A 27117-nucleotide genomic window follows, 5' to 3' on the forward strand; every position below is an offset into this window, starting at 1 on the left:
GGAGCTTTACCGCATTTCAACCGGTTCACTGCAGCCTATGCTTCCACAAGTAAAGGTGGACCACAGTTGATTGGAGGTTCAGCAACAGGGATTGTAACACCCCTAACGTCCAACTCGACAGCTGGTGGATCAGCCTGGTACAACCGCTCAAAGTAACCGGCCCAGCGGGCCTTCACTTCGGACTCCTCTGTCAAGAGCCTACCACCCTCCGCTCTAACTGCAGTACACCAACGGATGGGCTTGGATGAAAGCAATGCGCAAATTCCCCTGTAAGCAGGACGAGAATCACCTGACCACAGGTAATGCGCTACCCCCTCACAGATCCCTCGCACATAAGCCTCCTTGTCCACCCTGAGCGCACGTACAGTTTTACGCCTCCGCTTCCTGAACAGCTCAACTCTCCCATTCAGCCTGGCCCTGTGACTCTGGTCAATGGTATCCAGTGTCCCTTGAGAGACAAAATTCTTCTTTGCCCTACGATGAGTTCCAAGACATCCACCGGCAACATCAAGGACGGTGGTCTTGAAGGCACTCCACAACTTTTCAGGACCTCCCAAAGCACCCAGACCCCCCCCAAATCTCTACTCAGCTTGTTCGCAAACTCCTTAGCTACCCTCTCATCCTTGAGCTTGCCAACATCCAGCCTAGGCTGGGATGGTACCATTCTCCTGGATTTAAGGTGCAACTTCAGAGTTGCTACAACAAGCCGGTGGACAGTATTGAGGAACTGAGCACCCTGCAGTTCTGGATCATTCTCCAGCGACCATCAACGAGGACATGGTCAATTTCCTTTGCCACACCGCCAGCGTTGGAATACCAAGTCCAGCGATGAGCTTGTGGGCGCTGAAACCATGAACCGGCCACCCTAAGTCCATGACTTCTTGCAAAGTCAAGGAACTTAATGCTATTCTGGTTCACAGTTTCTGACCCATGTTGGCCAACACACATCTCAAAACCATCCCTATCAGTTCCAGTCGATGCATTGAAATCCCCCAAGACTGGAAGTGTATCTCGTCTGGGGCAGTGATCAACCACAGACTCGAGCGTGGCGTCGAATGCATCCTTCACGGTGAGATCACTCGCCTCAGTCGGAGCATAAACAGACACCAGGGAAATGACACCTAAGGAGTGACGAATCCTTCGTCTCATAATACGCTCGTTGACCGGTGTTACCTCAATTATCATTGGAGTCAGCTTATTGGACACAGCTGCAGCAACTCCTTGGGATTCGTAACCATCAGATTGGCCAGACCAATAGTAGGTGTAACCACCCACCATGATCTCGCCACAATCCGGTCTCCGAACCTCAGAGAGTGCTGCAATACCGATGTCCAATCGCTTGAGCTCAGATGATAACAGACAGGTGATAATCATCTCTTAGAGATAGGATATTCCAGGCACCCACCCGAAGGGACCGCCGTCTGGTGGACGACAACTCAGCTCCACTCCGACACACTCTCCCGCAATCTGACCCGGGAATGTTACCCCATGGTTTCCCTACTATCATCAAAGATCGGTGGTCCCGAAGGCTTTGCCCCAATCTTGTCATCCGGTGAACTGCCCTGCGAAGGGAAGCTGCACAGGAGGTACTCCCACGGAGTGGGTTTTCAGATTTCTTTGCGTTTTTGTGTTTTGCGGAATGAAGGGTTTTACGGTTGACGGAGTGCAAATCCTGCCACCAACCTCCTAATAAGAAGTAACCCAACTGCAGGAGGACGTCCGCAGACACATTTGGGCACCAGCTATGGATGGCCGTTGGCTCACAAGGAGCTCCTCCGCCCTTTGACAGGTTTTGTTTTTAATCCTGCTGGATGTCCATATCCAAACACCCTCCTCACCAAAAAACCTGGTGGGGGAGACGGTTTAGTCGCCGACAACCCGACCATGGACAGGTTAGTACAGGTTTACATGATACCTGGAGCAAGTCACAGATCTAATCTGGCGTGACCTGACTGACTAATTTGTCCACTTCCTGCATAAGTACAAAAAAACAAACATTTAAAATAGAATGTAAAAACAGAGGGATGAACTCTCAAAAAAACAACCAAACAAGGTAGGAATGACACCTCATTACAATCCCACAATACGACACCACAATCCTCTTATGGATTACCATCTTTTGACATTTTACTTTTATTTCGTGATTTGTTTTGGATGAAGAAGAGGAAGAATAACAATGAATAATGACACCACATTACGATGCCACAATATGACTCAACAATCTTTTTATGGTTTAGCAGCACAATATTTTTTTTGACATTTTACTTTTGTTGTGGGATTGTGATGGAACATTGTCAAATTATCTCAAAAAATAATAAAATGCTTCATGTTTTATATATTTTCTTATCTCGGTATGGATTAAATCCATCTATGTTATTAAATTATTTAATACTTATTTCAGTTGATTTGGGGGATGGGTTGGATATGTATCGCTTTTGGAATGGTTCTGTCCACTGGCGTAGCAAGGGGGGAGGGGGGGCTTCATTGGTGTTTGCGGCTCATTTGTACAGGAGAGAAAAGGATACGAACAAAAAAGCAGAATTTATTCGCATGATTTTTAAAGGTTAAAAATTAATTTTCTTTATTTTCTTTGAAATCCTGTTGGATAAAACACAATTATCTCTTTATTTTGTAAGCAAAAATGGCAGAAATTCCCCTTTTGAAGGCCGAGGGGTGGTGGGCTAATGTGACATGGTGCTTCACGGAGGGGAGAAGCCACATGGCCTCAGGGTCTAGCTGCTGATCGCCATCTTAGCAAAATATTGAGAAGTCGTACTTGTAAAAGTACTCATCCCCCCAGTTTCGGGATTCTCTCATGTTTCGATAAGTTATCATCATCGCGGAGCTCTTGTTCTATCTGCTTCCCTCTTTGCAGGGATAGCATGCTGAGCCTGCTTCTGCAGTTGTTTTTCTTCTTTTTTTTTTCTTCTGCTAATGTGAGGACGAGGAAGTGACATTGTATTTGCTTTTGCAATCCTTCTGGCATCTTGTTGAATAAGTTGAGCTAATTTTTATACAATTTATCAAAGATTCTTTTTTTTACATTAATTTCCACAATTTTTTTGCTAAAAATCCATAATTTTCACGATGCAATGTTGTTTTCAAGGAATGTTAATGGCAGATCTGGAAACGTTATGGTCTTAACAATTTCTTGTTTGCTTACTCATTTATAGTTAAACTAATTTTCAGTAAACACTTAAACAAACTTTAACTGTTGACTTGCAAATGTACTTTACCGAATTTTATTTGTAATAGTTATTTCATTGGGCTTTGTGTTTAATTCAGCATGTGATTTCTGAGGGGGTGGAAATTTGACATCTCGGCCCGAGCGTCATTTTTCCTCGATACGCCACTGGTTTGGTCCATTTCCCCCCTCCCACGATCCGGGCCTGGTTTGCTTGAGTCTACATTTATGTTCGATTTCTTTTCGTAATAAAACGATGAATGTTTTATATGTTTTTAAATTTTTGGTTGCGTGCACTAGCCCAGAGACAAAGTAACTTCCTCAAGTTGGAATCACTATCATAGCTTCAGCAATTATAGAGGAAGGTCGGGCTACAGTTTTACATTGTTTTTAGAGGGGAAGCAAAAGAAGTATAAATTGGTGTTTTAGCGATCTCTCATTGTAGTACTTTCACGATGTATTCTGGCATCTTTTTAAGTCTTAGTTGATCAGAAAATACCCGAGAATAAAAGGTGTGGCTTTTAAATGGTTATGACCACTCTTTAGGAGTTTATAAGCATATCATTGTGTACACATTTGAATGGGCGGCCATTTCTTTTTTACCGTATCATCCATCAAAATGGAGTTCGACTGCACTCCATAATATATTTGCATCTTCCTTCCAGAATCTACTATAAGTGTGTGTGTGTGCGTGCGTGCGTGCGTGTGTGCGTGCGTGCGTGCGTGCGTGCGTGCGTGCATATGTTTTGTTTAGCAAAATATGCATTTGCTTTCTTCTTAGAAACTAAACTCTCACTTCCCAAGAAACTGGACCACCACCTTCATCACCCGTGATGTACGAAAGTTTGTTCATGACATTAAAAAAATATTGGGGCCGAAGGAGTTCTTCAGGGGGGTTGTCCCCCAAAATATGTATTTGCTTTCTTCTCCAAAACCACACACATAATTTCGGTGAAACTTGACCGCAACCGTTATCATCCGTGATATAAAATAATTTGTTCATAGCATTAAAAAATAATCCATAGGTATTTCCTTTCTTCATTATATATTTTGTGCATCACCCATGCCTACCAGTGGTTTCCTGGTTATTTTATCCAGCTACCCAGAGGTATTGCGGCAATATTCATTTATTTGTATGCAGCCTGTGGCTGCTTGGTTGCATGATTTTTCTGGGAACGCAGCTGTACCACTGATGCAATGCCCCTGTTACCAGCACACGAGTACTCATTTCAGTAGTACACACTCACCGACGTCAGAAGGATGATAGGCTGAGGTAATGCACCTGGTTAATTCAACATTGTGACAGAGGCTTGAACTCGAGACCCTAAGATCTTAAGCCAGCCACCTTTACTGTTAAGCCAACACCAGACTTAGAATTCCCACGTTTTAAACGCATGCCAGATTAAGGTGTATAAAGGAGCTTCGTACGTCCTTCCACCATGGCATGGAATTCTAATTACAAAATAAATAACAAAAACAATGATAACATTGTAACAAAGCAAATATTAAATAATACTCATAATATTTACAACAATAATATTAATATCATCCTGTAGTAACAATAACGAACAAATAATCCCCCTGCTGGCCCAAGCACATCTCTGCTTAGTTAAAGGCAAGCTCATGCTCAAGCAATGCAGCAGGTGGGTATGTAACAAGGCAATGAAGACCAATCAAAATTTGATCCAAAGGACCAACAAGGCCACTATTTGCTTAAATTAATTAAAAAAAATTTTTTCGAAGCTTTGCCTTCTTGCTGCTGCACTCTGACCAACTACCAGTTTTGGAATGCATTTGAATGGCTTTTGGGGAGTATTAAATTGTAGTAGGTATTCCCACCATGAGAGCTTGTAAAGATAGGGAAGTGCTGTCCGCTGGCAGTGGCTTGCAGGTTCGTTTGGACATTTGCATAGGTCTTGGACGTCCAGCACAGAGTAATTTGTGGTATCCTTTCCTTATTCACCTCAACCCCCCCCCCCAATCAAAAGAAAAATCAATAAAGAACATTACTAAATGTAAATTACATGAATACCCCCCCATAAATACATCAAAATAGAATAGTTAGCTTCTTTAGCCATCCCAAATGTACTAAAACCTGCAAACCATTGTACAAACATCTCCTTTGGCATGAAGGTTCTTCATGACCTGAGAAAACATTTAAGAAATGGACACACACTGAGTCGACTCGTTTTCAATCTCATTTGCAGAAATGTAACAGCAATTTTCAGCCTCCCCCACCATCAGTCCCACCATTCCTGTTCCCTGGGTTGTGGTGGTGATCAGACTCAAAGAAAATAATCAATTTTTATTTTCCCTAGAACTCGTGTTGTGGGAGAAATGATGGAGCAAAAGCAGGAAAGTGTTGTGATAACTTATCACTCACAAAGACATCAAAGTGCTGCAAGAATACGCCTCCAGAACCGACTTGTCTATCGACTGAACATATTCAAAGCTGCAGACCATTTTGCAAGGTGAATAATAAACAGGGATATTTTCATATGGGAATTAGAATTTTATGAGTTTTGGTTTGTGTGCGTGTGCGTGTTGGTAGTTGGTTGTTATCTCCATTTGTGGGTATGAAGAGATGGAATGAAGTCCTTCCAGGATTCAAAGTATCCTCCTCCGCTTCGGTGAGGATCACGGTTCATGGACCAAGCTGATAAAATTTGTTATTCTCTGAGTTTTGTTCTGAGGGATCCTTTCAGGATTGTCACCGAACCCCGGACTGCCTCCAATTGTAGTTTGTTTGTGGTAATATTCCCGGGGATTGTTTTCAAAATCTCAAGGAGGTTCTTCTTTATTATTCCTGTTGCTCCAAATATCACTTGTACAATTTTAATGCTCTTCATCTTCCAAGATATCTTGATTTCATTTTTGAGGTACTGGTATTTGGTCATTTTATTGATTTCTGCATTATTTAAGGCAAAATCGCTGGGTACTGATATCTCAATCAGCAATGCTGCCTTTTCACTTTTGTTCCTGAGAACGATATCTGGTCACAAGGCTTTGTTTTCTATGTTCACGTTCAATGGGATCAGGTCGTACGTGGGCATGATGTCCATATTTTCAATGATTGTCCTTGGTTCGTGTTTCCATAAGTTTTCTGGAACTGGGTGGTTGAAATTTTTGCAGATATGCCGATGAATCACTTTGCATACTTTGTTGTGCCGTTGTATGTAGAGTAGTTCTGATAGTTTTTTGCAACCCAAAAGCAGGTGACTCATACTTTCTGTTTCTGTCTTGTAGAATGTACACTTGTCCGTCTGGCTCAGTCCCGCCATCTTTTTAAATCCTTTGGTGTAGTTTTCTTCATCTTGGGCATTTATTATTGTTCGTTCTCCGTCCCAGTTGAGCTGACCACTTCTTTGCCATTCCAACTTGGTCCAATTCTTTTTTTTTTGTATTTTCCTGCTCTTTTGTCGTTCTCACAGTTGTTGGTGTATATTTGTTGATGTTTCTTTTTTATTTTGTCTTTTTGCAGTTGTGGGGCTGTATTTGTTACCATTTGATTTTCCTGTGCGGAATCTTCGATTCACACCTGTTTTTGGAAATGCCTTGGGAATTTCCCCAAAAAATTGCCTTGGTAATTCAGAAAACACATCAATACGGTAAACAGCTTAGAAATTGGATGTTATTTCACAAGTCACCACTCACTCAGGGGTGATGGAACAGGAACCACTCGCTGAGAAATGACGGAGCGTGAACCACTCGCTCAGGGGTCGAAATAGCATGACCCACTCACTCAGGGGGTGAAGGAGCATGGACCACTCATTCAGGGGGTGAAGGAGCGTGACCCACTCGCTCAGGGGGTGAAGGAGCATGACCCACTCGCTCAGGGGGTGAAGGAGCGTGACCCACTCGCTCAGGGGGTGAAGGAGCGCGACCCACATGCTCAAGGGTGAAGGAGCGCGACCCACATGCTCAGGGGGTTTAGGCACGCGACCCACTCGCTCGGGGTGAAGGAGCGTGACCCACTCACTCAGGGGGTGAAGGAGTGCGACCCACTCGCTCAGGGGGTGAGGGAGCGTGAGCCACTCACTCAGGGGGTGAAGGAGCATGACCCACTCACTCAGGGGTGATGGAGTCTGCGTTCGTAGCTTGACATTTCGGGCATCTCCGGAAGGTTTATGTTTAACCTGTTGCTAATGGCATGACAAATGATCCGTTTATCAACCGTTATGTTTGAGTGTTTGCTTGATTGCTTAAGCCACTCAGCGAGCGTTCTCCAAGCTGCTTGGTTCTTCTTTTCAGTAAAACTACCCGTGCTTTGAATAGATCATCGATTGGACAGCCGTACCTGCAGTGCTTTGTGGTGGGTGCCATGGAAGGTGCCTCATCTGCTGAAAATGTGAAATTATATTTTTGCAGGACTTTGTTTTGTTTTACCTTTTAGTGCTATCTAATATAATCCACCCCTCACTTCGACATCACTATACATATATTTATACATATATATATATATATATATATATATATATATATATATATATATATATATATATATATATATACATATTGTTGTGGTTGACCAAATTCGCAAACCACCATTCAGGTCCCTTAGGTGAGATATCTCTGTAGGTATATGTGTAGTTAGGCCCAAACCCGTTGTCTAGAGGGAATAAATGTCATTCACTCGGGCTGCGACTCTTCAGGATAGCCGTTTTTCTTTTACTATCTTTATTTTGGACCAGCCGCCATTATTACCACCACCAACCACGTCTCAACAGCCATCACACAACAACCACCAACCACAACGCCGCTTCACAACAACAACCACCAACCACAACGCCGCTTCACAACAACAACCACCAACCACAACGCCGCTTCACAACAACAACCACCAACCACAACGCCGCTTCACAACAACAACCACCAACCACAACGCCGCTTCACCACAACCGCCACGACCTTTACCGTCACAACTCGCCACCATCGCATCCACACCATCTCGCGCCACTCGTGGGCACCGATACTGGACTCGTGCAGGGCGCGCACCGAGCAGCGTATTCAAAAACATCACGGACTTTCCGCAGAAAACGGATCAAAAACGACTCACGCCCACTTTTGTTCCGTCCAATCGGAGAGCGTGGGCGATTTGGCCCCGCCTCCAGGGCGTTGGAGTGAGGTCGCGATATGCAAATTCATGGATCAAAAAGCATTCACGCCCACTTTTCCTCGGTCCAATGGGGAGCCAGTTAGAGGTGAAGGGTCGGAGGCAAAGGGTCAAGGGTGAAAGAGCGAAGCCACGGGGCTTATATAAACGGCTGCGTTCGTCAGTAAAGTAGTTGTGCGGAGTTCAAGAGAGTCGTCGGTGGAGCTGGAAAGAAGTTGGAGAAGTCAAGAGTGAAGAGTTGGGACGAGCCAAGAGAGGAGACGGAGAGGGCGAGTAGACGGAGCTGTGGAGAGGTGACGGCGGCGAAGGCGGACGAGGGGGTGCTCGCGTCGGTGCCGGGAGCTGCGCAGGGAGAGGCCAGCAACGCGACCGAGGTCGAGGAGGAGACGCTCGCCGCGGGACCCGAGACAGGGTGATATCCTCCTTCCCCCGAGCATCAGCAACCCCCTCCTGTTTCCCCCCGCGCTGAGATAGTGCGACAAAGGGGGCCCCTTTCCCACCCCCTACCAGACACTGTCCGCGAGGCCCGCGGAGTTGAGGCGCCACCGCCGCTCTGCGTCTCATCATCAGACGGGTAGGCCCGACACGGTCTCGGCCCCAGGCCCGCCTACCCCCCTCATCCTGGAGGGTGGTTCTCTTTTCTTTTGCTTTGGGAATATGTGTTGTCGGCGCCGTCTGTGAAGTAAAATTGTATAAGTGTTGCCGAGTGCTCGCGTAGTCGGTAATAGATCTGCATTGTTGCATTTGCTTTTTGTGTAATATTGTGTTTCTTCTTCTTTTACATGTGCTTTTGGTGGAATTGTATATGTGTGCTTTCCGTTCATCGCGAAATAAATGTGCTTATTGTTGAACTGTTTTCCCGCTTCGCTTCGTCTTTTCTTTCATTGAATCTCCATCTTGCTTCACGTAAAGGGTTGGTCGTGGGCTAAAACGCCCGATAATTAATCGAACCATCGAGGCCGACGAATAACACCGCTCGGTTATCCCGATAGTACGGAACGGGTCGCTTAAAGTGAACCGTGTCCGAAGTCGACCTGCGGCGAGGTGCGATCGCCCGGTCTACCCTCCGTGTGGGTACTTAGGTAGGTCGAATTTGGCGAGCAACCCTATCCCACGCGGGGGCCGATTGGCACGATCGTGGTGAGACCGAAAGGTCCACCCGTGACTAGTTCCCGGCGTTAGTCCGAGAGGGTCATGACTGGATTGTCCGTCCGGTGGGCGACGTGCCGCGATTCGAGTTACGTGGCCGTTCGCACGCCGGCGGGCGCGAATCCGCATCACTGGTGTCAGGTCGTGCGATGTAAACTCATCGCCCTCCTCGCGGAACTGGTATCGGAGAACGGGAAAACGGGCTCTCCTGTCTCCAATTAAATTCACGGGAGTCGGTCCAGGGGTGAGAGGAGCGACCCCCGATTCCCTCCAAATTACGAGCGAGCTAAATTAACCCTTTAAGAGAAGCAAGATGGCGTCTCAAGGCGAGCGGGAGCCGGGGGTATTATAAATGGATGTAGAATGTGTAGAATCCATGGCTCAGGATGAAAACCCCGTGCAGGAAATGTTGGTTGTACAGGAAAACGAACTCGCCCAACTGAACCCAGAGCCCGAAATGGGTGCGGCAGCGGCCGCGGTGTATGACACCTCCCCTCCCCCTCTCCACCAAAACCCTTCCCCAACCCCTGCCGAAACGGCTCACCCGAGTGCGCCCGACATGGCCCGGCTATGCGCCATGCTGGCAGGAATCAGTGGGGACATGCACGAAATGAAAACGAAAATGGATGCAAACACAAATGAAATGAAAAACGAAATGAAACAAATAAACGAAAAGATGGATACAAACACAAATGAAATGAGAAACGAAATGAACAAGCAAATAAACGGAATGGAAGCAAACATGAGGGAAGAAACTAAAAAGCTGCGGAGTGAGACGCAGAACATGGGCCGATGCCTGCAGGCGGGCATGAAGGCCGTCAGCAGGGAGCTTAAAATGGCGACTCCACGTGTGGGAGCGAACGAGCTGGAAGGGGGTGCAACGGCTGTCGGGCCCGCGGTGGAGGCGGGTAAGGAAAAATAATTCGGGGGACGTGTTGGGCGAGGGTCGTGACGATGACCGAAAGGGAAAAATTAAATGGGGAGACCAAAACGTGTGAGACAAGACACGAGGTGACGACAAAGGAAATAAAAATAGTTGAGAAAAGGGAGGTAAAGGGTGAAGAGGTGACCGAGTTGGCAGAGACACGGGAGATGGGAACGATAGAGGGAGGACTGCACGATGAAGACGGGGTAAGTGACGCACACACACACACGGAGGTAGTGGAGGATAATGGGGGTGAGCTCGCGGAGCGTGTAGGGACCCGGTGCGAGCAGCGGGATAGCCTCCTCCAGGAACGAGGGGAGGGAGTATGCCCCCTTGAGGCGAGTCACGACCAGGTGAGTTCGGTCGTGCTTTGCGAGGTTGAGAGGAGGAGTGCTGTGGACAGGTGCACGGAGAGCTTGGGGGGTATAAAGGCCCCGGAGACCCTTGTGGGGACACGAATCCCCAGTGTAGTTGTCCCTGTGTGTGTGGTGCAAGGCGTGAGTGCGTCCCCGTGTGTAGAAGCGACCCCGTGTGTGAGTGGTGTGGTGGCGATGGTGCCAGAGTACGTGCTTCCCAGCACGCCCAGTGTGGATGAGGCACCGTGTGTGGAAGAGGCCGTGTGTGTGGATAAAACGGCCAGTGTGGATGAGGCACCGCGGGTGAGTGCCCCCGCGTGTGTGAGTGAGGGACGGTGTGTGGATGAGGCACCGCGGGTGAGTTCCCCCGCGCGTGAGTGAGGCACGGGGTGTGAGTGAGGAACCGCGGGTGAGTGCCCCCGCGGGTGTGAGTGGAGTGGTTTGTATGAATGGAGCACCACGTGTGAGTGGTATGGTTTATGCAAGGGAGACCGTGTGTGTGAGAGAGCGGTATGTAAGGGAGATGTCGGTGGGCATGTGTGAACATGCAGCCGCGTCTCCCGGTGTGAGTTTAATGGTGAGGTGTGTGAGCGTCGTAACACGCGGGAGTGCGTGTGTGGAATGGCGACGACGGCGACATGTGAGGAAAGAAAGCCGAGTAGCGGCTGTAGTTGTTTCGGGGACCGTGCCGGGTTCACCCAGCAGTGAGCACGGGGTCCGTGCTGTGCAGCGCACGAGGCCCCCACGTGCTCGCTTGCGAGAGTGAAGTCCCGGTCCGGAAACGCCAGCGGTGGATTTGCCGATCCCGCGGACGGACAAAGTTTAGGCAGGATTACGGATTTGGACCGGATGGGTTCTCCACGAGATCGTGTGTGTTAAGCTCCAACGGGCAAAGCACATGTGTTCGCGTGGGGAACCCCTCGAGACGTGGGGCTTGTGTTTTTTTAATATGCACGGTGACGTCATGGCTGCACGTGGGGTTGGAATCCGGCAGGAGGGGTATCCCTGCCGCATGGTACCGTCCAAGGAGGGACGAGGAACACGTGCAGCTGCATGACGTCACGGGCATGTGCAAAGTGCGCGAGTTGCCGCGCTGGTGCTGCGCATGTAAAGAAAAAAAAAAAAGAAAAAAAAAAAGAAGCAAGCCTCACTTTCGGGTGCACAGGATTCATGGGCAAGGGGTGGAAGACCCCCTTGACTGGGCACAGGATGGAAACTAGTTAGGGGGAAGGGTTAGCTTAGCTAGACCGGCTCCATGGGGCAGGGTAAGTCCTCATGGAGTCTGTGAAATGGATTAGTTAGAGGGATTGTAGCCAGATTTAGGTTGGGAAATAAAATGATTTATTTGGAGACAGTGACAGACTTGTGAATGTGTTGCGGGGACGTAGTTTAGCTACGTAGTGTTAAAAGGAACGTGCTGTGGTGTAAGGGACGACGTGGGAGCACGAGTTAGTTAGGGGATGTAGTTAGAAGGATGGCAGAGTTCAGCGGTGTGTGTGTTGAAGAGTTGGTGAGTTGTGAGGTGAGTACTTGTTGAGTGAGTGAGGCCAGCGGGTCTGTGTGAGTGGAGCGAATGGGGAATGCATGGTGCGATGAGTGATTGGGGGGGAGGAGTGACTCCCGCCCAAGGGACCCCGGGGTCAGTGTAGAGTGAGTAAGGGGGTTAGTTAAATTTAAAAATGGAGATCGTTTTGTTGTTGGTGGGGAAGTAGGCTCGAAACCCGTTTGGAGGGGTGCAGGAGCCCTGTTGACAGGCTGGGAGCGTGGCTGCGAAAAGTGAGTATCGCTGAGTGGGTACCCCGGGCACCAGGCTAGTCGGCCGTGGTAGGCCAAGGGCCCATGGGGGGCCGGGATAGCGTAGTGGGCACGGGTGCGCCTGCTTGGTGCGGGGGCCCGGGGCGCCATTAGCCGCGTGGGCAGTGTTGTGGGCACGGGTGACCCTCGGAAAGGGGCCTGGGAAGCCAGCCTGCCACGTGTGCGTTTCAGGGGAGGTGCCATGGGGGGCACTCCCCGGTGTTAGGGAGCTGGTAGGCTCGGAGGCAGTGTAGTGCCCGGGGGTGCCATAGCGGGAGATTCGGCAGAGGGTCGTGCCTGCCAAAGGGAGCCACGTGTCCCAGCCATGAGACCGTGTGAGGGCACAGAGAGAAAATTGGGGGGCGAGGCCCGAAATTGTGAGGGCACCAACACAGGCGACGGGAATCTGGGTTGTTAGAACCAATAGTTTAAGCGCGAGGCGCTTGTTGAAAGCCCCGGGGTAGTTTAACAGTTAAATGGTTAGGGTAGATAGGAAGTGTACCCCTCCGCACCATCCATCCCCTCGTTCTCGTTGTGGGCCGCTGGACCCACTTTGTGTTATAGATCGCTGAAGTCTGGGGAGGCCATTCTGAGGCTTGAGTTGGGCTTCGACACAGGACGCTAGCTCTCCCTTATTCCCCTCCGGGAAGGGAACGTAGGGGTTGGGAGTAGGCTAGGTGACAGGATAGGTTAGCCGAACAAGGACAGTACAGGGGGTTAGGGGACGATTTATAGTGGGGAAGTAAAAGTAAAAATAAAAACAACAAAAAAATAAGTTGGGGCTAAATTGGGGTTTGACAAATTAAGGGAGTGGGTATGTACAGTGACAGGCAAAGGCGATAGGTTGGGAGGGAGACAGGTAGGTAGGTCCGAGCCCGCCTTCCAAGTGGCCAGCACCACCGCACTCCCTCCACCAACCTCCACGGAACGGCAAAGGCTGGCCAACTTCATCAGCAGCTGTTGTTTTGCTGCGAGGCCTGTGCCGGCTGGATCGTCTGCAGCTGCTGTGCTGCAAGACCTGTGCCGGCCCACTTCATCTGCCGGCTGGCTGTTTTTCTTCAAGGCCTGTGCCGGCCAGTTCATCTGCCGGCTGTGTTTACCTGCAGCGGCCTTCTTCTGCGGGCTGTGTTTGCCTGCTGCCTTTGCCATGCCCACTGCCCACGTTCACCAGCCCCGTCCAATTTTTGTTTGCCCCCCCCCCCCTGTTCATTTCCATGTGCGCCAGGATCCGCAAGGCAACAGTTTGCAAGCTGCAAGAACTGCCCTGTTGGCAGCTACAACACGGGCCTGCAGTGGCGGCCCGTGCACCGTGTTTGCGTTCAGTTCAAACCATTCATCCATCCATTCGTTGTGTTCATTGCGTGTGCCACTTGAGCTGGCACGGAGACTGCATTTGTGCAGCCCATGCACCGTTGTGGTTCACGGCGTTCAGTTCAATCCATTCATCCATCCATTCGTTGTGTTCATTGCGTGTGCCACTTGAGCTGGCACGGAGACTACGTTTGTGCGGCCCATGCACCGTTGTGGTTCACTGCGTTCAGTTCAAAAGGGAAGGCCTTGGACTGCGTGTGAGCAGCCGGCCACGTTCCCTGTCACCTGCATTGTTTTGAGCCAGAGACTGCATGCGAGCAGCCTGGCTCCCTGTTAACTGCTTTCTTTTTGCAGAGTTCATTGATCCTGGGCCATGGTTTAGTGTAAAATTTGTAAGTTAAGGTAAGATGTACTGTAAATATGAGTGCGCCCCCGGCATGTCTGTCCTAGCGCCGGCAATTTTATTTAAGTCGTCCGTGTGAGTGAGTTTGTTTAGGTAGTTACTCAGCCCTCAGGTTATTTATTTTGGGGACACGAATACCATGAATGTCGCACTCAGGGATCCGTAGGTAAAATGTACTAGGGGAAAACTACACATGATGGCACACGAAAATTTGACGACTCGGGACGAGTCTGTAAAAAGGGGAGGGGGTAGTGTTGTGGTTGACCAAATTCGCAAACCACCATTCAGGTCCCTTAGGTGAGATATCTCTGTAGGTATATGTGTAGTTAAGCCCAAACCCGTTGTCTAGAGGGAATAAATGTCATTCACTCGGGCTGCGACTCTTCAGGATAGCCGTTTTTCTTTTACTATCTTTATTTTGGACCAGCCGCCATTATTACCACCACCAACCACGTCTCAACAGCCATCACACAACAACCACCAACCACAACGCCGCTTCACAACAACAACCACCAACCACAACGCCGCTTCACAACAACAACCACCAACCACAACTCCGCTTCACCACAACCGCCACGACCTTTACCGTCACAACTCGCCACTATCGCATCCACACCATCTCGCGCCACTCGTGGGCACCGATACTGGACTCGTGCAGGGTGCGCACCGAGCAGCGTATTCAAAAACATTACGGACTTTCCGCAGAAAACGGATCAAAAACGACTCACGCCCACTTTTGTTCCATCCAATCGGAGAGCGTGGGCGATTTGGCCCCACCTCCAGGGCGTTGGAGTGAGGTCGCGATATGCAAATTCATGGATCAAAAAGCATTCACGCCCACTTTTCGTCGGTCCAATGGGGAGCCAGTTAGAGGTGAAGGGTCGGAGGCAAAGGGTCAAGGGTGAAAGAGCGAAGCCACGGGGCTTATATAAACGGCTGCGTTCGTCAGTAAAGTAGTTGTGCGGAGTTCAAGAGAGTCGTCGGTGGAGCTGGAAAGAAGTGGGAGAAGTCAAGAGTGAAGAGTTGGGACGAGCCAAGAGAGGAGACGGAGAGGGCGAGTAGACGGAGCTGTGGAGAGGTGACGGCGGCGAAGGCGGACGAGGGGGTGCTCGCGTCGGTGCCGGGAGCTGCACAGGGAGAGGCCAGCATCGCGACCGAGGTCGAGGAGGAGACGCTCGCCGCGGGACCCGAGACAGGGTGATATCCTCCTTCCCCCGAGCATCAGCAACCCCCTCCTGTTTCCCCCCGCGCTGAGATAGTGCGACAAAGGGGGCCCCTTTCCCACCCCCTACCAGACACTGTCCGCGAGGCCCGCGGAGTTGAGGCGCCACCGCCGCTCTGCGTCTCATCATCAGACGGGTAGGCCCGACATGGTCTCGGCCCCAGGCCCGCCTACCCCCCTCATCCTGGAGGGTGGTTCTCTTTTCTTTTGCTTTGGGAATATGTGTTGTCGGCGCCGTCTGTGAAGTAAAATTGTATAAGTGTTGCCGAGTGCTCGCGTAGTCGGTAATAGATCTGCATTGTTGCATTTGCTTTTTGTGTAATATTGTGTTTCTTCTTCTTTTACATGTGCTTTTGGTGGAATTGTGTATGTGTGCTTTCCGTTCATCGCGAAATAAATGTGCTTTGAGTTGAACTGTTTCCCGCTTCGCTTCGTCATTTCTCTCATTGAATCCTCATCTTGCTTCACGTAAAGGGTTGGTCGTGGGCTGAATACGCCCGATAATTAATCGAACCGTCGAGGTCGACGAATAACACCGCTCGGTTATCCCGATAGTACGGAACGGGTCGCTTAAGTGGCCCGTGTCCGAAGTCGACCTGCGGCGAGGTGCGATCGCCCGGTCTACCCTCCGTGTGGGTACTTAGGTAGGTCGAATTTGGCGAGCAACCCTATCCCACGCGGGGGCCGATTGGCTCGATCGCGGTGAGACCGAAAGGTCCACCCGTGACTGGTTCCCGGCGTTAGTCCGAGAGGGTCACGACTGGATTGTCCGTCCGGTGGGCGACGTGCCGCGATTCGAGTTACGTGGCCGTCAGCACGCCGGCGGGCGCGAATCCGTAACACTGGTGTCAGGAGTGGGATACAAATCTATCGCCCTCCTCGCGGCACTGGTATCGGAGAACAGGAAAACGGGCTCTCCTGTCTCCAGCTAAATTCACGGGAATCGGTCCAGGGGTGAAAGAAGCGACCCCCGATTCCCTCCAAATTACGAGCGAGCTAAATTAACCCTTCACGAGAAGCAAGATGGCGTCTCAAGGTGAGCGGGAGCCGGGGGTATTAGAAATGGATGTAGAATGTGTAGGATCCATGGCCCAGGATGGAATGCCCGTACAGGAAAACGAACTCGCCCAACTGAACCCAGAGCCCGAAATGGGTGCGGCAGCGGCCGCGGTGTATGACACCTCCCCTCCCCCTCTCCACCAAAACCCCCCCCCAACCCCTGCCGAAACTGCTCACTCAAGCGCACCCGACATGGCCCAGCTATGCGCCATGCTGGCGGAAATGACAGCAAAGATAAATGCGAACATGAACGAAAAGATGGATGCGAATACACAAAAGATGGATGCGAATACACAACAAATGAACGAAAAGATGGATACAAATACAAATGAAGTAAAAACGAGGATGGATGCGAATACACAGCAAATAAACGGAATGGAAGCAAACATGAAGGAGGAAATGAAAGAGCTACGGGGTGAGACGCAGAACATGGGCCGATGCCTGCAGGCGGGCATGAAGGCCGTGACCAGGGAGCTGGGAATGGCGACTCCACGTGTGGGAGCAAACGAGCTGGAAGGGGGTGCAATGGCTGACAGGCCCGCCGTGGAGGCGGGTAAGGAAAAAGTAATTCGGGAGACAAGAGACGAGGTGAAAGTAATTGCGAGGGAGAGAAAAGAACAATTAATACGGAGAGCAAGGATGAGGTACGCGGAGATCGTGAAAGAGCAAGGAGTGAAAAACAGGGAAGGACGGGAGCGACTTAAGGAGAAAGCAAGGTTGACCTACATAAAGATAAGGGAAAGATGCCAGAAAGAAGCAGAGACCAATAAACACGATGAAGACGGGGTAAGTGACGTGCACACACACACGGAGGTAGTGGAGGATAGTGAGGTTGAGCTCGCGGAGCGTGTAGGGACCCGGTGCGAGCAGCGGGATAGCCTCCTCCAGGAACGAGGGGAGGGAGTATGCCCCCTTGAGGGGAGTCACGACCAGGTGAGTTCGGTCGTGCTTTGCGAGGTTGAGGGGACGGGTGCTGTGGACAGGTGCACGGAGAGATTGGGGGGTATAGAGGCCCCGGAGACCCTTGTGGGGACACGAATCCCCAGTGTGGTTGTCCCGGTGTGTGTGGTGCAGGGTGTGAGTGCGTCCCCGTGTGTGGAAGCGACCCCGTGTGTGAGTGGTGTGGTGGCGATGGTGCCGGAGTACGTGCTTCCCAGCACGCCGTGTGTGGGTGAGGCACTGTGTGTGAGTGAGGCCGTGTGTGTGGATGAAACGGCCAGTATGAGTGAGGCACCGCGGGTGAGTACCCCCGCGTGTGTGAGTGAGGCACGGAGTGTGGATGAGGCACCGCGGGTGAGTGCCCCCGCGTGTGTAAGTAGTATGGTTTGTGTGAGTAGTGAGGCACGCGTGAGTGAACGGCCGAATGCAAGGGAGACCGTGTGTGTGAGAGAGCGGTATGTGAGGGAGATGTCGGTGGGCATGCGGGAGCACGCAGCCGCGTCTCCCGGTGTGAATGTAATGGAATGGAGTGTGTGCGTCGTAACACGCAGGTGTGCGTGGGTGGAATGGAGGCGACGACGGCGACATGTAAAGAAAGAAAGCCGAGTAGCGGCTGTAGTTGTTTCGGGGACCGTGCCGGGTTCGCCCAGCAGTGAGCACGCGGTCCGTGCTGTGCAACGCACGAGACCACCACGTGCTCGCTTGCGAGAGTGAAGTCCCGGTCCGGAAACGCACGCGGTGGATTTGCCGATCCCGCGGACGGACAAAGTTTAGGCAGGATTTCGGATTTGCACCGGACGGGTTCTCCACGCGATCGTGTGTGTTAAGCTCCAACGGGCAAAGCACATGTGTTCGCGTGGGGAACCCCTCGAGACGTGGGGCTTGTGTTTTTTTTATGCGCACGGTGACGTCATGGCTGCACGTGGGGTTGGAATCCGGCAGGAGGGGTATCTCTGCCGGATGGTACCGTCCAAGGAGGGACGAGGAACACGTGCAGCTGCATGACGTCACGGGCAGGTGCAAAGTGCGCGAGCTCTGAGTTGCCGCGCAGGTGCTGCGCATGAAAAAAAAACAAAAAAAAAAAAAACAAGCCTCACTTTCGGGTGCACAGGATTCCTGGGCAAGGGGTGGAAGACCCCCTTACCTGGGCACAGGATGGAAACTAGTTAGGGGGAAGGGTTAGCTTAGCTAGACCGACTCCATGGGGCAGGCGTAAGTCCTCATGGAGTCCGTGAAATGGATTAGTTAGAGGGATGATAGCGAGATTTAGGTTGGGAAATAAAATGATTTATTTGAGGACAGTGACAGACTTGTGAATGTGTAGAGGGGACATAGTTTAGCTACGTAGGTTAAAAGGAACGTGCTTTAGTTTAAGGGACGACGTGGGAGCACGAGTTAGTTAGGGGATGTAGTTAGGAGGATGGCAGAGTTCAGCGGTGTGTGTGTTGAAGAGTTGTGAGGTGAGTACATGGTGAGTGAGTGAGGCCAGCGGGTCTGTGTGTGAGGAGCGAATGGGGAATGCATGGTGCGATGAGTGATTGGGGGGAGGAGTGACTCCCGCCCAAGGGACCCCGGGGTCAGAGTAAAGTGAGTTAGCTGGGTTAGTCAAATTGAAAAATGGAGGTCGTTTTGTTGTTGGTGGGAAAGTAGGCTCGAGACCCATTTGGAGGGGTGCAGGAGCCCTGTTGACGGGCTTGGGAGCGTGGCTGCGAAAAGTGAGTATCGCTGAGTGGGTACCCCGGGCACCAGGCTAGTCGGCCACGGTAGGCCATGGGCCCATGGGGGGCCGGGATAGAGTAGTGGGCACGGGTGCGCCTGCTTGTTGCGGGGGCCCGGGGCGCCATTAGCCGCGTGGGCAGTGTTGTGGGCAAGGGTGACCCTCGGAAAGGGGCCCGGGAAGCCAGCCTGCCACGTGTGCGTTTCAGGGGAGGTGCCATGGGGGCACTCCCCGGTGTTAGGGAGCTGGTAGGCTCGGAGGCAGTGTAGTGCCCGGGGTGCCATAGCGGGAGAATCGGCAGAGGGTCGTGCCTGCCAAAGGGAGCCACGTGTCCCAGCCAGGAGACCGTGTGAGGGCACGGAGAGAAAATTGGGGGGCGAGGCCCGAAATTGTGAGGACACCAACACAGGCGACGGGAATCTGGGTTGTTAGAACCAATAGTTTAAGCGCGAGGCGCTTGTTGAAAGCCCCGGGGTAGTTTAACAGTTAAATGGATAGGGTAGAATAGGAAGTGTACCCCTCCGCACCATCCATCCCCTCGCTCTCGTTGTGGGCCGCTGGACCCACTTTGGGTTAGATCGCTGAACTCTGGGGAGGCCATTCTGAGGCTCGAGCTGGGCCTCGACACAGGACGTTAGCTCTCCCTTGTTCCCCTCCGGGAAGGGAACGTAGGGGCTGGGAGTAGGCTAGGTGACAGGATAGGTTAGCCGAACAAAGACGATAAAGGGGGTTAGGGGACGATTTATAGTGGGGGAGTAAAAATAAAAACAACAAAAAAATAAGTTGGGGCTAAATTGGTTTTTCACAAATTAAGGGAGTGGGTATGTACAGTGACAGGCAAAGGCGATAGGTTGGGAGGGAGACAGGTAGGTAGGTCCGAGCCCGCCTTCCAAGTGGCCAGCACCACCGCACTCCCTCCACCAACCTCCACTGAACGGCAAAGGCTGGCCAACTTCATCGGCTGGCCGTGTTTTGCTTCAAGGCAGAGGCCGGCCAACATCATCGGCAGCTGTTGTTTTGCTGCAAGGCCTGTGCCATCGGCTGGCTGTGTTTTGCTTCAAGGCCTGTGCCGGCCCACTTCATCGGCAGCTGTTGTGTTGCTGCAAGGCCTGTGCCGGCCGGATCATCTGCAGCTGTGGTACTTCAAGGCCTGTGCCGGCCAGTTCATCTGCCGGCTGTGTTTGCCTGCAGCGGCCTTCTTCTGCAGGCTGTGTTTGCCTGCTGCCTTTGCCATGCCATGCCCACTGCCCACGTTCACCAGCCCCGTTCAATTTTGCTTTGCCCCCCCTGTTCATTTCCATGTGCGCCAGGATCCGCAAGGCAACAGTTTGCAAGCTGCGAGAACTGCCCCGTTGGCAGCTACAACACGTGCCTGCAGTGGCGGCCCGTGCACCGTGTTTGCGTCCATCCAGTCATCCATCCATTCGTTGTGTTCATTGCGTGTGCCACTTGAGCTGGCACGGAGACTACGTTTGTGCAGCCCATGCACCGTTGTGGTTCACTGCGTTCAGTTCAAAAGGGAAGGCCTTGGACTGCGTGTGAGCAGCCAGCCACGTTCCCTGTCACCTGCATTGTTTTGAGCCAGAGACTGCATGCGAGCAGCCTGGCTCCCTGCTAACTGCTTTTCTTTTGCAGAGTTCATTGATCCTGGGCCATGGTTTAGTGTAAAATTTGTAAGTTAAGGTTAAGATGTACTGTAAATATGAGTGCGCCCCCGGCATGCCTGTCCTAGCGCCAGCAATTTTATTTAAGTCGTCCGTGTGAGTGAGTTTGTTTAGGTAGTTACGCAGCCCTCAGGTTATTTATTTTGGGGACACGAATACCATGAATGTCGCACTCAGGGATCCGTAGGTAAAATGTACTAGGGGAAAACTACACATGATGGCACACGAAAATTTGACGACTCGGGACGAGTCTGTAAAAAGGGGAGGGGGTAGTGTTGTGGTTACCAAATTCGCAAACCACCATTCAGGTCCCTTAGGTGAGATATCTCGGTAAGTATATGTGTAGTTAGGCCCAAACCCGTTGTCTAGAGGGAATAAATGTTATTCATGCGTGCTGCGACTCTTCAGGATAGCCGTTTTTCTTTTACTATCTTTATTTTGGACCAACCGCCAGTGTTACCACCACCAACCACAACATCAACCACCCACCGCGGCGCCGCTTCACGTCACACCTCGCAACCGTCGCATCGCCACCGTTCTTGCGCCGCTTGTGGGTACCGGTGTTGGACTCGTGCGGGGCGCGCGCCGAACAGCGTGTACAAAATCACGGATTTTGTGCTCCAAAAACGGATCAAAAACGACACATGCCCACTTTTGTGCCGTCCAATCGGTGAGCGAGGGGCGATTTGGCCCCGCCTCCAGGGCGTTGGAGGGCGATCGCTATATGCAAATTTATGGATCAAAAAGCATTCACGCCCACTTTTTCTCGGGCCAATGGGGAGCGAGGTGAAAGATCGAAGGCAGGGGGTCAAAAGCGAAGCCACGGGGCTTATATAAGCGACCGCGTTCGTCAGTCAAGGGGAGTTAAGACTTCGCAGTCGGTGGAGTTGGGAAGAAGAAGCAAGAAGGAGTTGGTCGTCGTCGTGTGCGTTGGAGTCGGAGCGAAGGGGACGGACCTGTGGAGAGGCGGCGAGGGCAGACGGGGTGCTCGCGTCGTGCCGGGAGCTGCACACCAGGGAGGCCGACGGCGCGACCTGGCCGAGGTGGAGACGCTCGTCGCGGGACTCAAGGCAGAGTAGAAATCCTCCTTTCCCCCGAGCATCAGCAACCCCCTCCTGTTTCCCCCCGCGCTGAGATAGTGCGACCAAGGGGGCCCCTTTCCCACCCCCTACCAGACACTGCCCGCGAGGCCCGCGGAGTTGAGGCACCATCGCCGCTCCGCGTCTCATCACCAGATGGGTAGGCCCGACCCGGTCTCGGCCTCAGGCCCGCCTCATCCTTGAGGGTGTTCTTTTTCTTGGCTTTGGGTATGTGTTGTCGGCGCCGTCTGTGAAGTAAAATTGTATAAGTGTTGCCGTGTGCTCGCGTAATCGGTATTAGATCTGCATTGTCGCATTTGCTTTTTGTGTAAAATTGCATTGTGTTTCTTTTCCTTTTCTATGTGCTTTTGGTGGAATTGAATATGTGTGCTTTCCGTTCATCGCGAATAAATGTGCTTTGTGTTGAACTGTTTCCCGCTTCGCTTCGTCATTTCTTTCATTGAATCCTCATCTTGCTTCACGTAAAGGGTTGGTAGTGGGCTGAATACGCCCGATAATTAATCGAACCGTCGAGGTCGACGAATAACACCGCTCGGTTATCCCGATAGTACGGAACGGGTCGCTTAAGTGGCCCGTGTCCGAAGTCGACCTGCGGCGAGGTCCGATCGCCCGGTCTACCCTCCGTGTGGGTACTTAGGTAGGTCGAATTTGGCGAGCAACCCTATCCCACGCGGGGGCCGATTGGCTCGATCGCGGTGAGACCGAAAGGTCCACCCGTGACTGGTTCCCGGCGTTAGTCCGAGAGGGTCACGACTGGATTGTCCGTCCGGTGGGCGACGTGCCGCGATTCGAGTTACGTGGCCGTCAGCACGCCGGCGGGCGCGAATCCGTAACAATATATATATATATATATATATATATATATATATATATATATATATATATATATATATATATATATATATATATATATATATATTGTTATGAATTTGGAATTTGATTGCACAAAACATACAGGTTCCTTTAGTCAGCTATGTCGATAAGTGCTTGTTCCCGAGATAGCTCACCTTCCATTGTTTAAATGTTCAGAAATCGATTAGATGTGCTGTGGATCGATTTCATAGTTGGGGAACGAACAATGGAGGCATCCCTCCCCCTCTTCTGCGAAGAGCAAGAAGAACCCTGCCGTCCCGTGACTCATGATGTCAACAACTCCCTGCCACCCGTGGCTGAGCGGGGCATGGAGCACGAGGGCATGAGTCATGAGTCATGAGTCACGCCGGGAGCAGGGGAAGGGCGGGAGAAGGATAAGAGGAGATCTTTTCTTTGTTCATGTTCGGGAATTGGAGGAATAAGCTTTTTGCTTTGGCAGAGAGTAGTGGTTCAGCAGACCATCGAGTCCTGCTTGACTTGCGTTAGGGTTGAGGCCTTCGGAAGCTTTTTGCTTCGGCTGGCTCAGTGAGCTTCGGCTGAGTCCTGTCTCGGGAGGAGGCTTTTTAGAGGCTTTTTGCTTTGCTGGTTCAGTGAGCTTCGGCTTCTGCTTGGCTCGGGAGAGCTTTTTTCTTCGAGCTGCTTTGCTTGGAAGAGAGTTGAGTTGGTCGCTCGGCTCGAGCTGCGAGTGGTGGCTTCTTCTTCTTCTTTGTTCGTGGAGCTCTTTGTTCTCCATTTTGGTTCCCGGCTTGGTGCGACTCTTTGACCTTTTCTTGGAGGTGGTTCCTTGGGGGAAGCGGCGCATCGACAGCAAGGATCGGCACATCGACGAGAAGGATCGGCGCCTCGTCTCACCAGCATGTGTTGAGAAGCGCGGGAGGATTAGCGGAAGCTCGGGAAGGATCGCAGCTCACGGCGATTGGATCCAGCTCGCTCTCACTGGAGCCCGGGTCCGAACAACTTGAAGACTACACGAGGTGGAGAGGTTCGAGATAGGCTCTGGGTTTCAGCTCACCTGTCCTCCGAGCTGGAGCTCGTTATTAAAGGCCTCTGCCACCATTTCTTGGGTGTGTATGTGTGCGTACGTGTGTCCGTGCGCCCGTCTAATAAGTAGGAAATTGTTAAGTGTTTTGTGTGCTGTAAATGTTTGCATTGCATTTCATATAGACGGTCATAGTTCTTTTGCCGTGCTTTTGTTGTTGCTTGTGTAATTGCCTACATGTTTTGCCTTGTTTAATTGCATACGTGCTTTATTATAATAAATGTCATTGTGTGAATGGAAACCTGTTCGTTGCGTCCATTCCTTCATTGAACCGCCGCATCTTGCACTCGGAATATAGTTGGTTTTTCAATAGCCGGTAAAATGATCTGGTCCAACGGGACTGCGCGATGATACCCCACTCGGTTATCCAAAAAGGAAGTGAGCTGCTTCAGCCGCTCGTTTCCAAGCAGTCCCGTTGAGGTACAATTTCTCGGTAACCTCCCCACGCGAATAATAAGGTAAATCGAAGATTTGGCGATAGGACCCTGTAGCGCGGGTAGAGTGCGGACAAGGTTGTGGTGTGGTTAAAAACACACCCTTGGCTGGTATATATATCTGTATATATATATATATATATATATATATATATATATATATATATATATATATATATATATATATATATATATATATATATATATATATATATATATATATATATATATATATATATATATATATATCTGTATATATATATATATATATATAAATTTATGTATATGTTTATATGTATATATATATATATATATATATATATATATATATATATATATATATATATATATATATATATATATATATATATATATATATATATATATATATATCTGTATATATATATATATATATATATATATATATATATATATATATATATATATATATATATATATATATATATATATATATATATATATATATATATATATATATATATATATATATATATATATATATATATATATATATATATATATATATATATATATATATATATATATATATATATATATATCTGTATATATATATATCTGTATATATATATATATATATATATATATATATATATATATATATATATATATATATATATATATATCTGTATATATATATATCTGTATATATATATATATATATATATATATATATATATATATATATCTGTATATATATATATATATATATATATATATATATATATATATATCTGTATATATATATATATATATATATATATATATATATCTGTATATATATATATATATATATATATATATATATATATCTGTATATATATATATATATATATATATATATATATATATATATATCTGTATATATATATATATATATATATATCTATATATATATATATATCTGTATATATATATATATATATATATATATATATATATATATATATATATATATATATATATATATATGTATATATATTGTTGCGGATTCGCGCCCGCCGGCGTGCGAACGGCCACGTAACTCGAATCGCAGCACGTCGCCCACCGGACGGACAATCCCGTCGTGACCCTCTCGGACTAACGCCGGGAACTAGTCACGGGTGGGCCTTTCGGCCTCACCACGATCGTGCCAATCGGCCCCCGCGTGGGATAGGGTTGCTCGCCAAATTCGACCTACCTAAGTACCCACACGGAGGGTAGACCGGGCGACCGCACCTCGCCGCAGGTCGACTTCGGACACGGGCCACTTTAAGCGACCCGTTCTGTACTATCGGGATAACCGAGTGCTGTTATCGTCGGCCTCGACGGTTCGATTAATTATCGGGCGTTTTAGCCCACGACCAACCCTTTACGTGAAGTGAGAAGGAGATTCAATAAAGGAAAAGACGAAGCGAAATGGGAAAACAGTTCAACATAAAGCACATTTATTTCGCGATGAACGGAAAGCACACATATACAATTACACCAAAAGCAAATGTAAAAGAAGAAGAAACACACAATAATACACAAAAAGCAAATGTAAAAGCAAAACACAATGCAGATATACCACCGACTACCGAGCACACGGCAACACTTATACAGTTTTACTTCACAGACGGCGCCGACAACACATATACTCAAAGCAAAAGAAAAGGACCACCCTCAAGGATGATGGGGGCAGACGGGCCTTGGGCCGAGACCGCGTCGGGCCTACCCGTCTGATGATGAGACGCAAAATGGCGGTGGCGCCCCGACTCCGCGGGCCTCGCAGACAGTGTCTGGAATGGGGTGGGAACGGGGCCCCCTTCTCGCACTATCTCAGCGTGGGGGGAAACAGGAGGGGGTTGTTGATGCTCGGGGGAAGGAGGATATCTCCCTGGCTCGGGTCCCGCGACGAGCGTCTCCACCACGACCTCGGTCGCGTTGCCGGCCTCTCCTCTCCGCAGCTCCCCGACTGACACGAGGACCCCCTCGACTGCTTTCGCCGCCGCCACCTCTCCAACTCTCCACAGCTCCGTCCAACTGCCTTCTCCGACTCCTCTCTTGACTGGCTCTTCCCAACTCAACTCCGAACTCCACTTGACTGACTCAACTACGAGCGAACGCGGCCCTTTATAGCCCCCGTGGCCTCGCTCCTTCACCTTCGACCCTTTACCTCTGGCTGGCTCCCCATTGGACAGAAGAAAAGTGGGCGTGAATGCTTTTTGATCCACGAATCTGCATATAGCGATGTTACTCCGACGCACCTGGAGGCGGGGCCAAATCGCCCCATGCTCGCTGATAGGACGGAACAGAAGTGGGCGTGAGTCGTTTTTGATCCAATTTCTCGGAAAGGCCGGCGCCTTTGCACCCGCTGCTCGGTGCGCGCCCTGCACGAGTCCAGGATCGGCGTCCACAAGCGGCGCGGGAATGACGGTGATGCGATGGTTGCGAGAGCGAGTTGTGACGGTAAAGGTCGTGGCTGTTGGCGTTGTTGTTGTTGTGAAGCGGCGTTGCAGCTGGTGGTTGTTGTGTGATGGCTGTTGAGACGTGGTTGGTGGTGGTAGTAATGGTAGTAATGGCGGCTGGTCCAAAATAAAGATAGTAAAAGAAAAACGGCTATCTAGAAGGGTCGCAGCCCGAATGAATGACATTTATTCCCTCTAAACAACGGGTTTGGGCCGAACTACACATATACTTACAGAGATATCTCACCGAAGGGACCTGAATGGTGGTTTGCAAATTTCATCAACCACAACACTACCCCCTCCCCTTTTTACAGACTCGTCCCGAGTCGTCGAATTTTCGTGTGCCATCATGTGTAGTTTTCCCCTG

At 49.9% G+C, this 27117-nt stretch overlaps 1 protein-coding gene across 5 annotated transcripts in view; it reads left to right on the top strand.

Annotated features, from left to right (window-relative positions):
- Nucleotides 1-27117, top strand: part of LOC147025695 (xanthine dehydrogenase/oxidase-like) — a 400539-nt gene that overhangs the window by 67464 nt on the left and 305958 nt on the right. For 4 of the 5 annotated variants that reach the window (XR_015057977.1, XM_085880369.1, XM_085880370.1 and 1 more), the window contains exon 8: nt 5503-5655. The exons of the other annotated variant lie outside the window; for it this stretch is intronic. Coding sequence is in view for 3 of the 4 variants with exons in the window: in XM_085880369.1 (XP_085736495.1) it covers nt 5503-5655 (153 nt within the window). In the remaining variant the exon portion in view is untranslated. The remainder of the gene's footprint in view (nt 1-5502; nt 5656-27117) is intronic. 5 annotated transcript variants of the gene reach the window in all.

This window comes from Eptatretus burgeri, chromosome 5, assembly GCF_056783735.1.
Source record: "Eptatretus burgeri isolate ZD-2024b chromosome 5, Ebu_testis_v1, whole genome shotgun sequence".
Taxonomy (NCBI): Eukaryota; Metazoa; Chordata; class Myxini; order Myxiniformes; family Myxinidae; genus Eptatretus; species Eptatretus burgeri.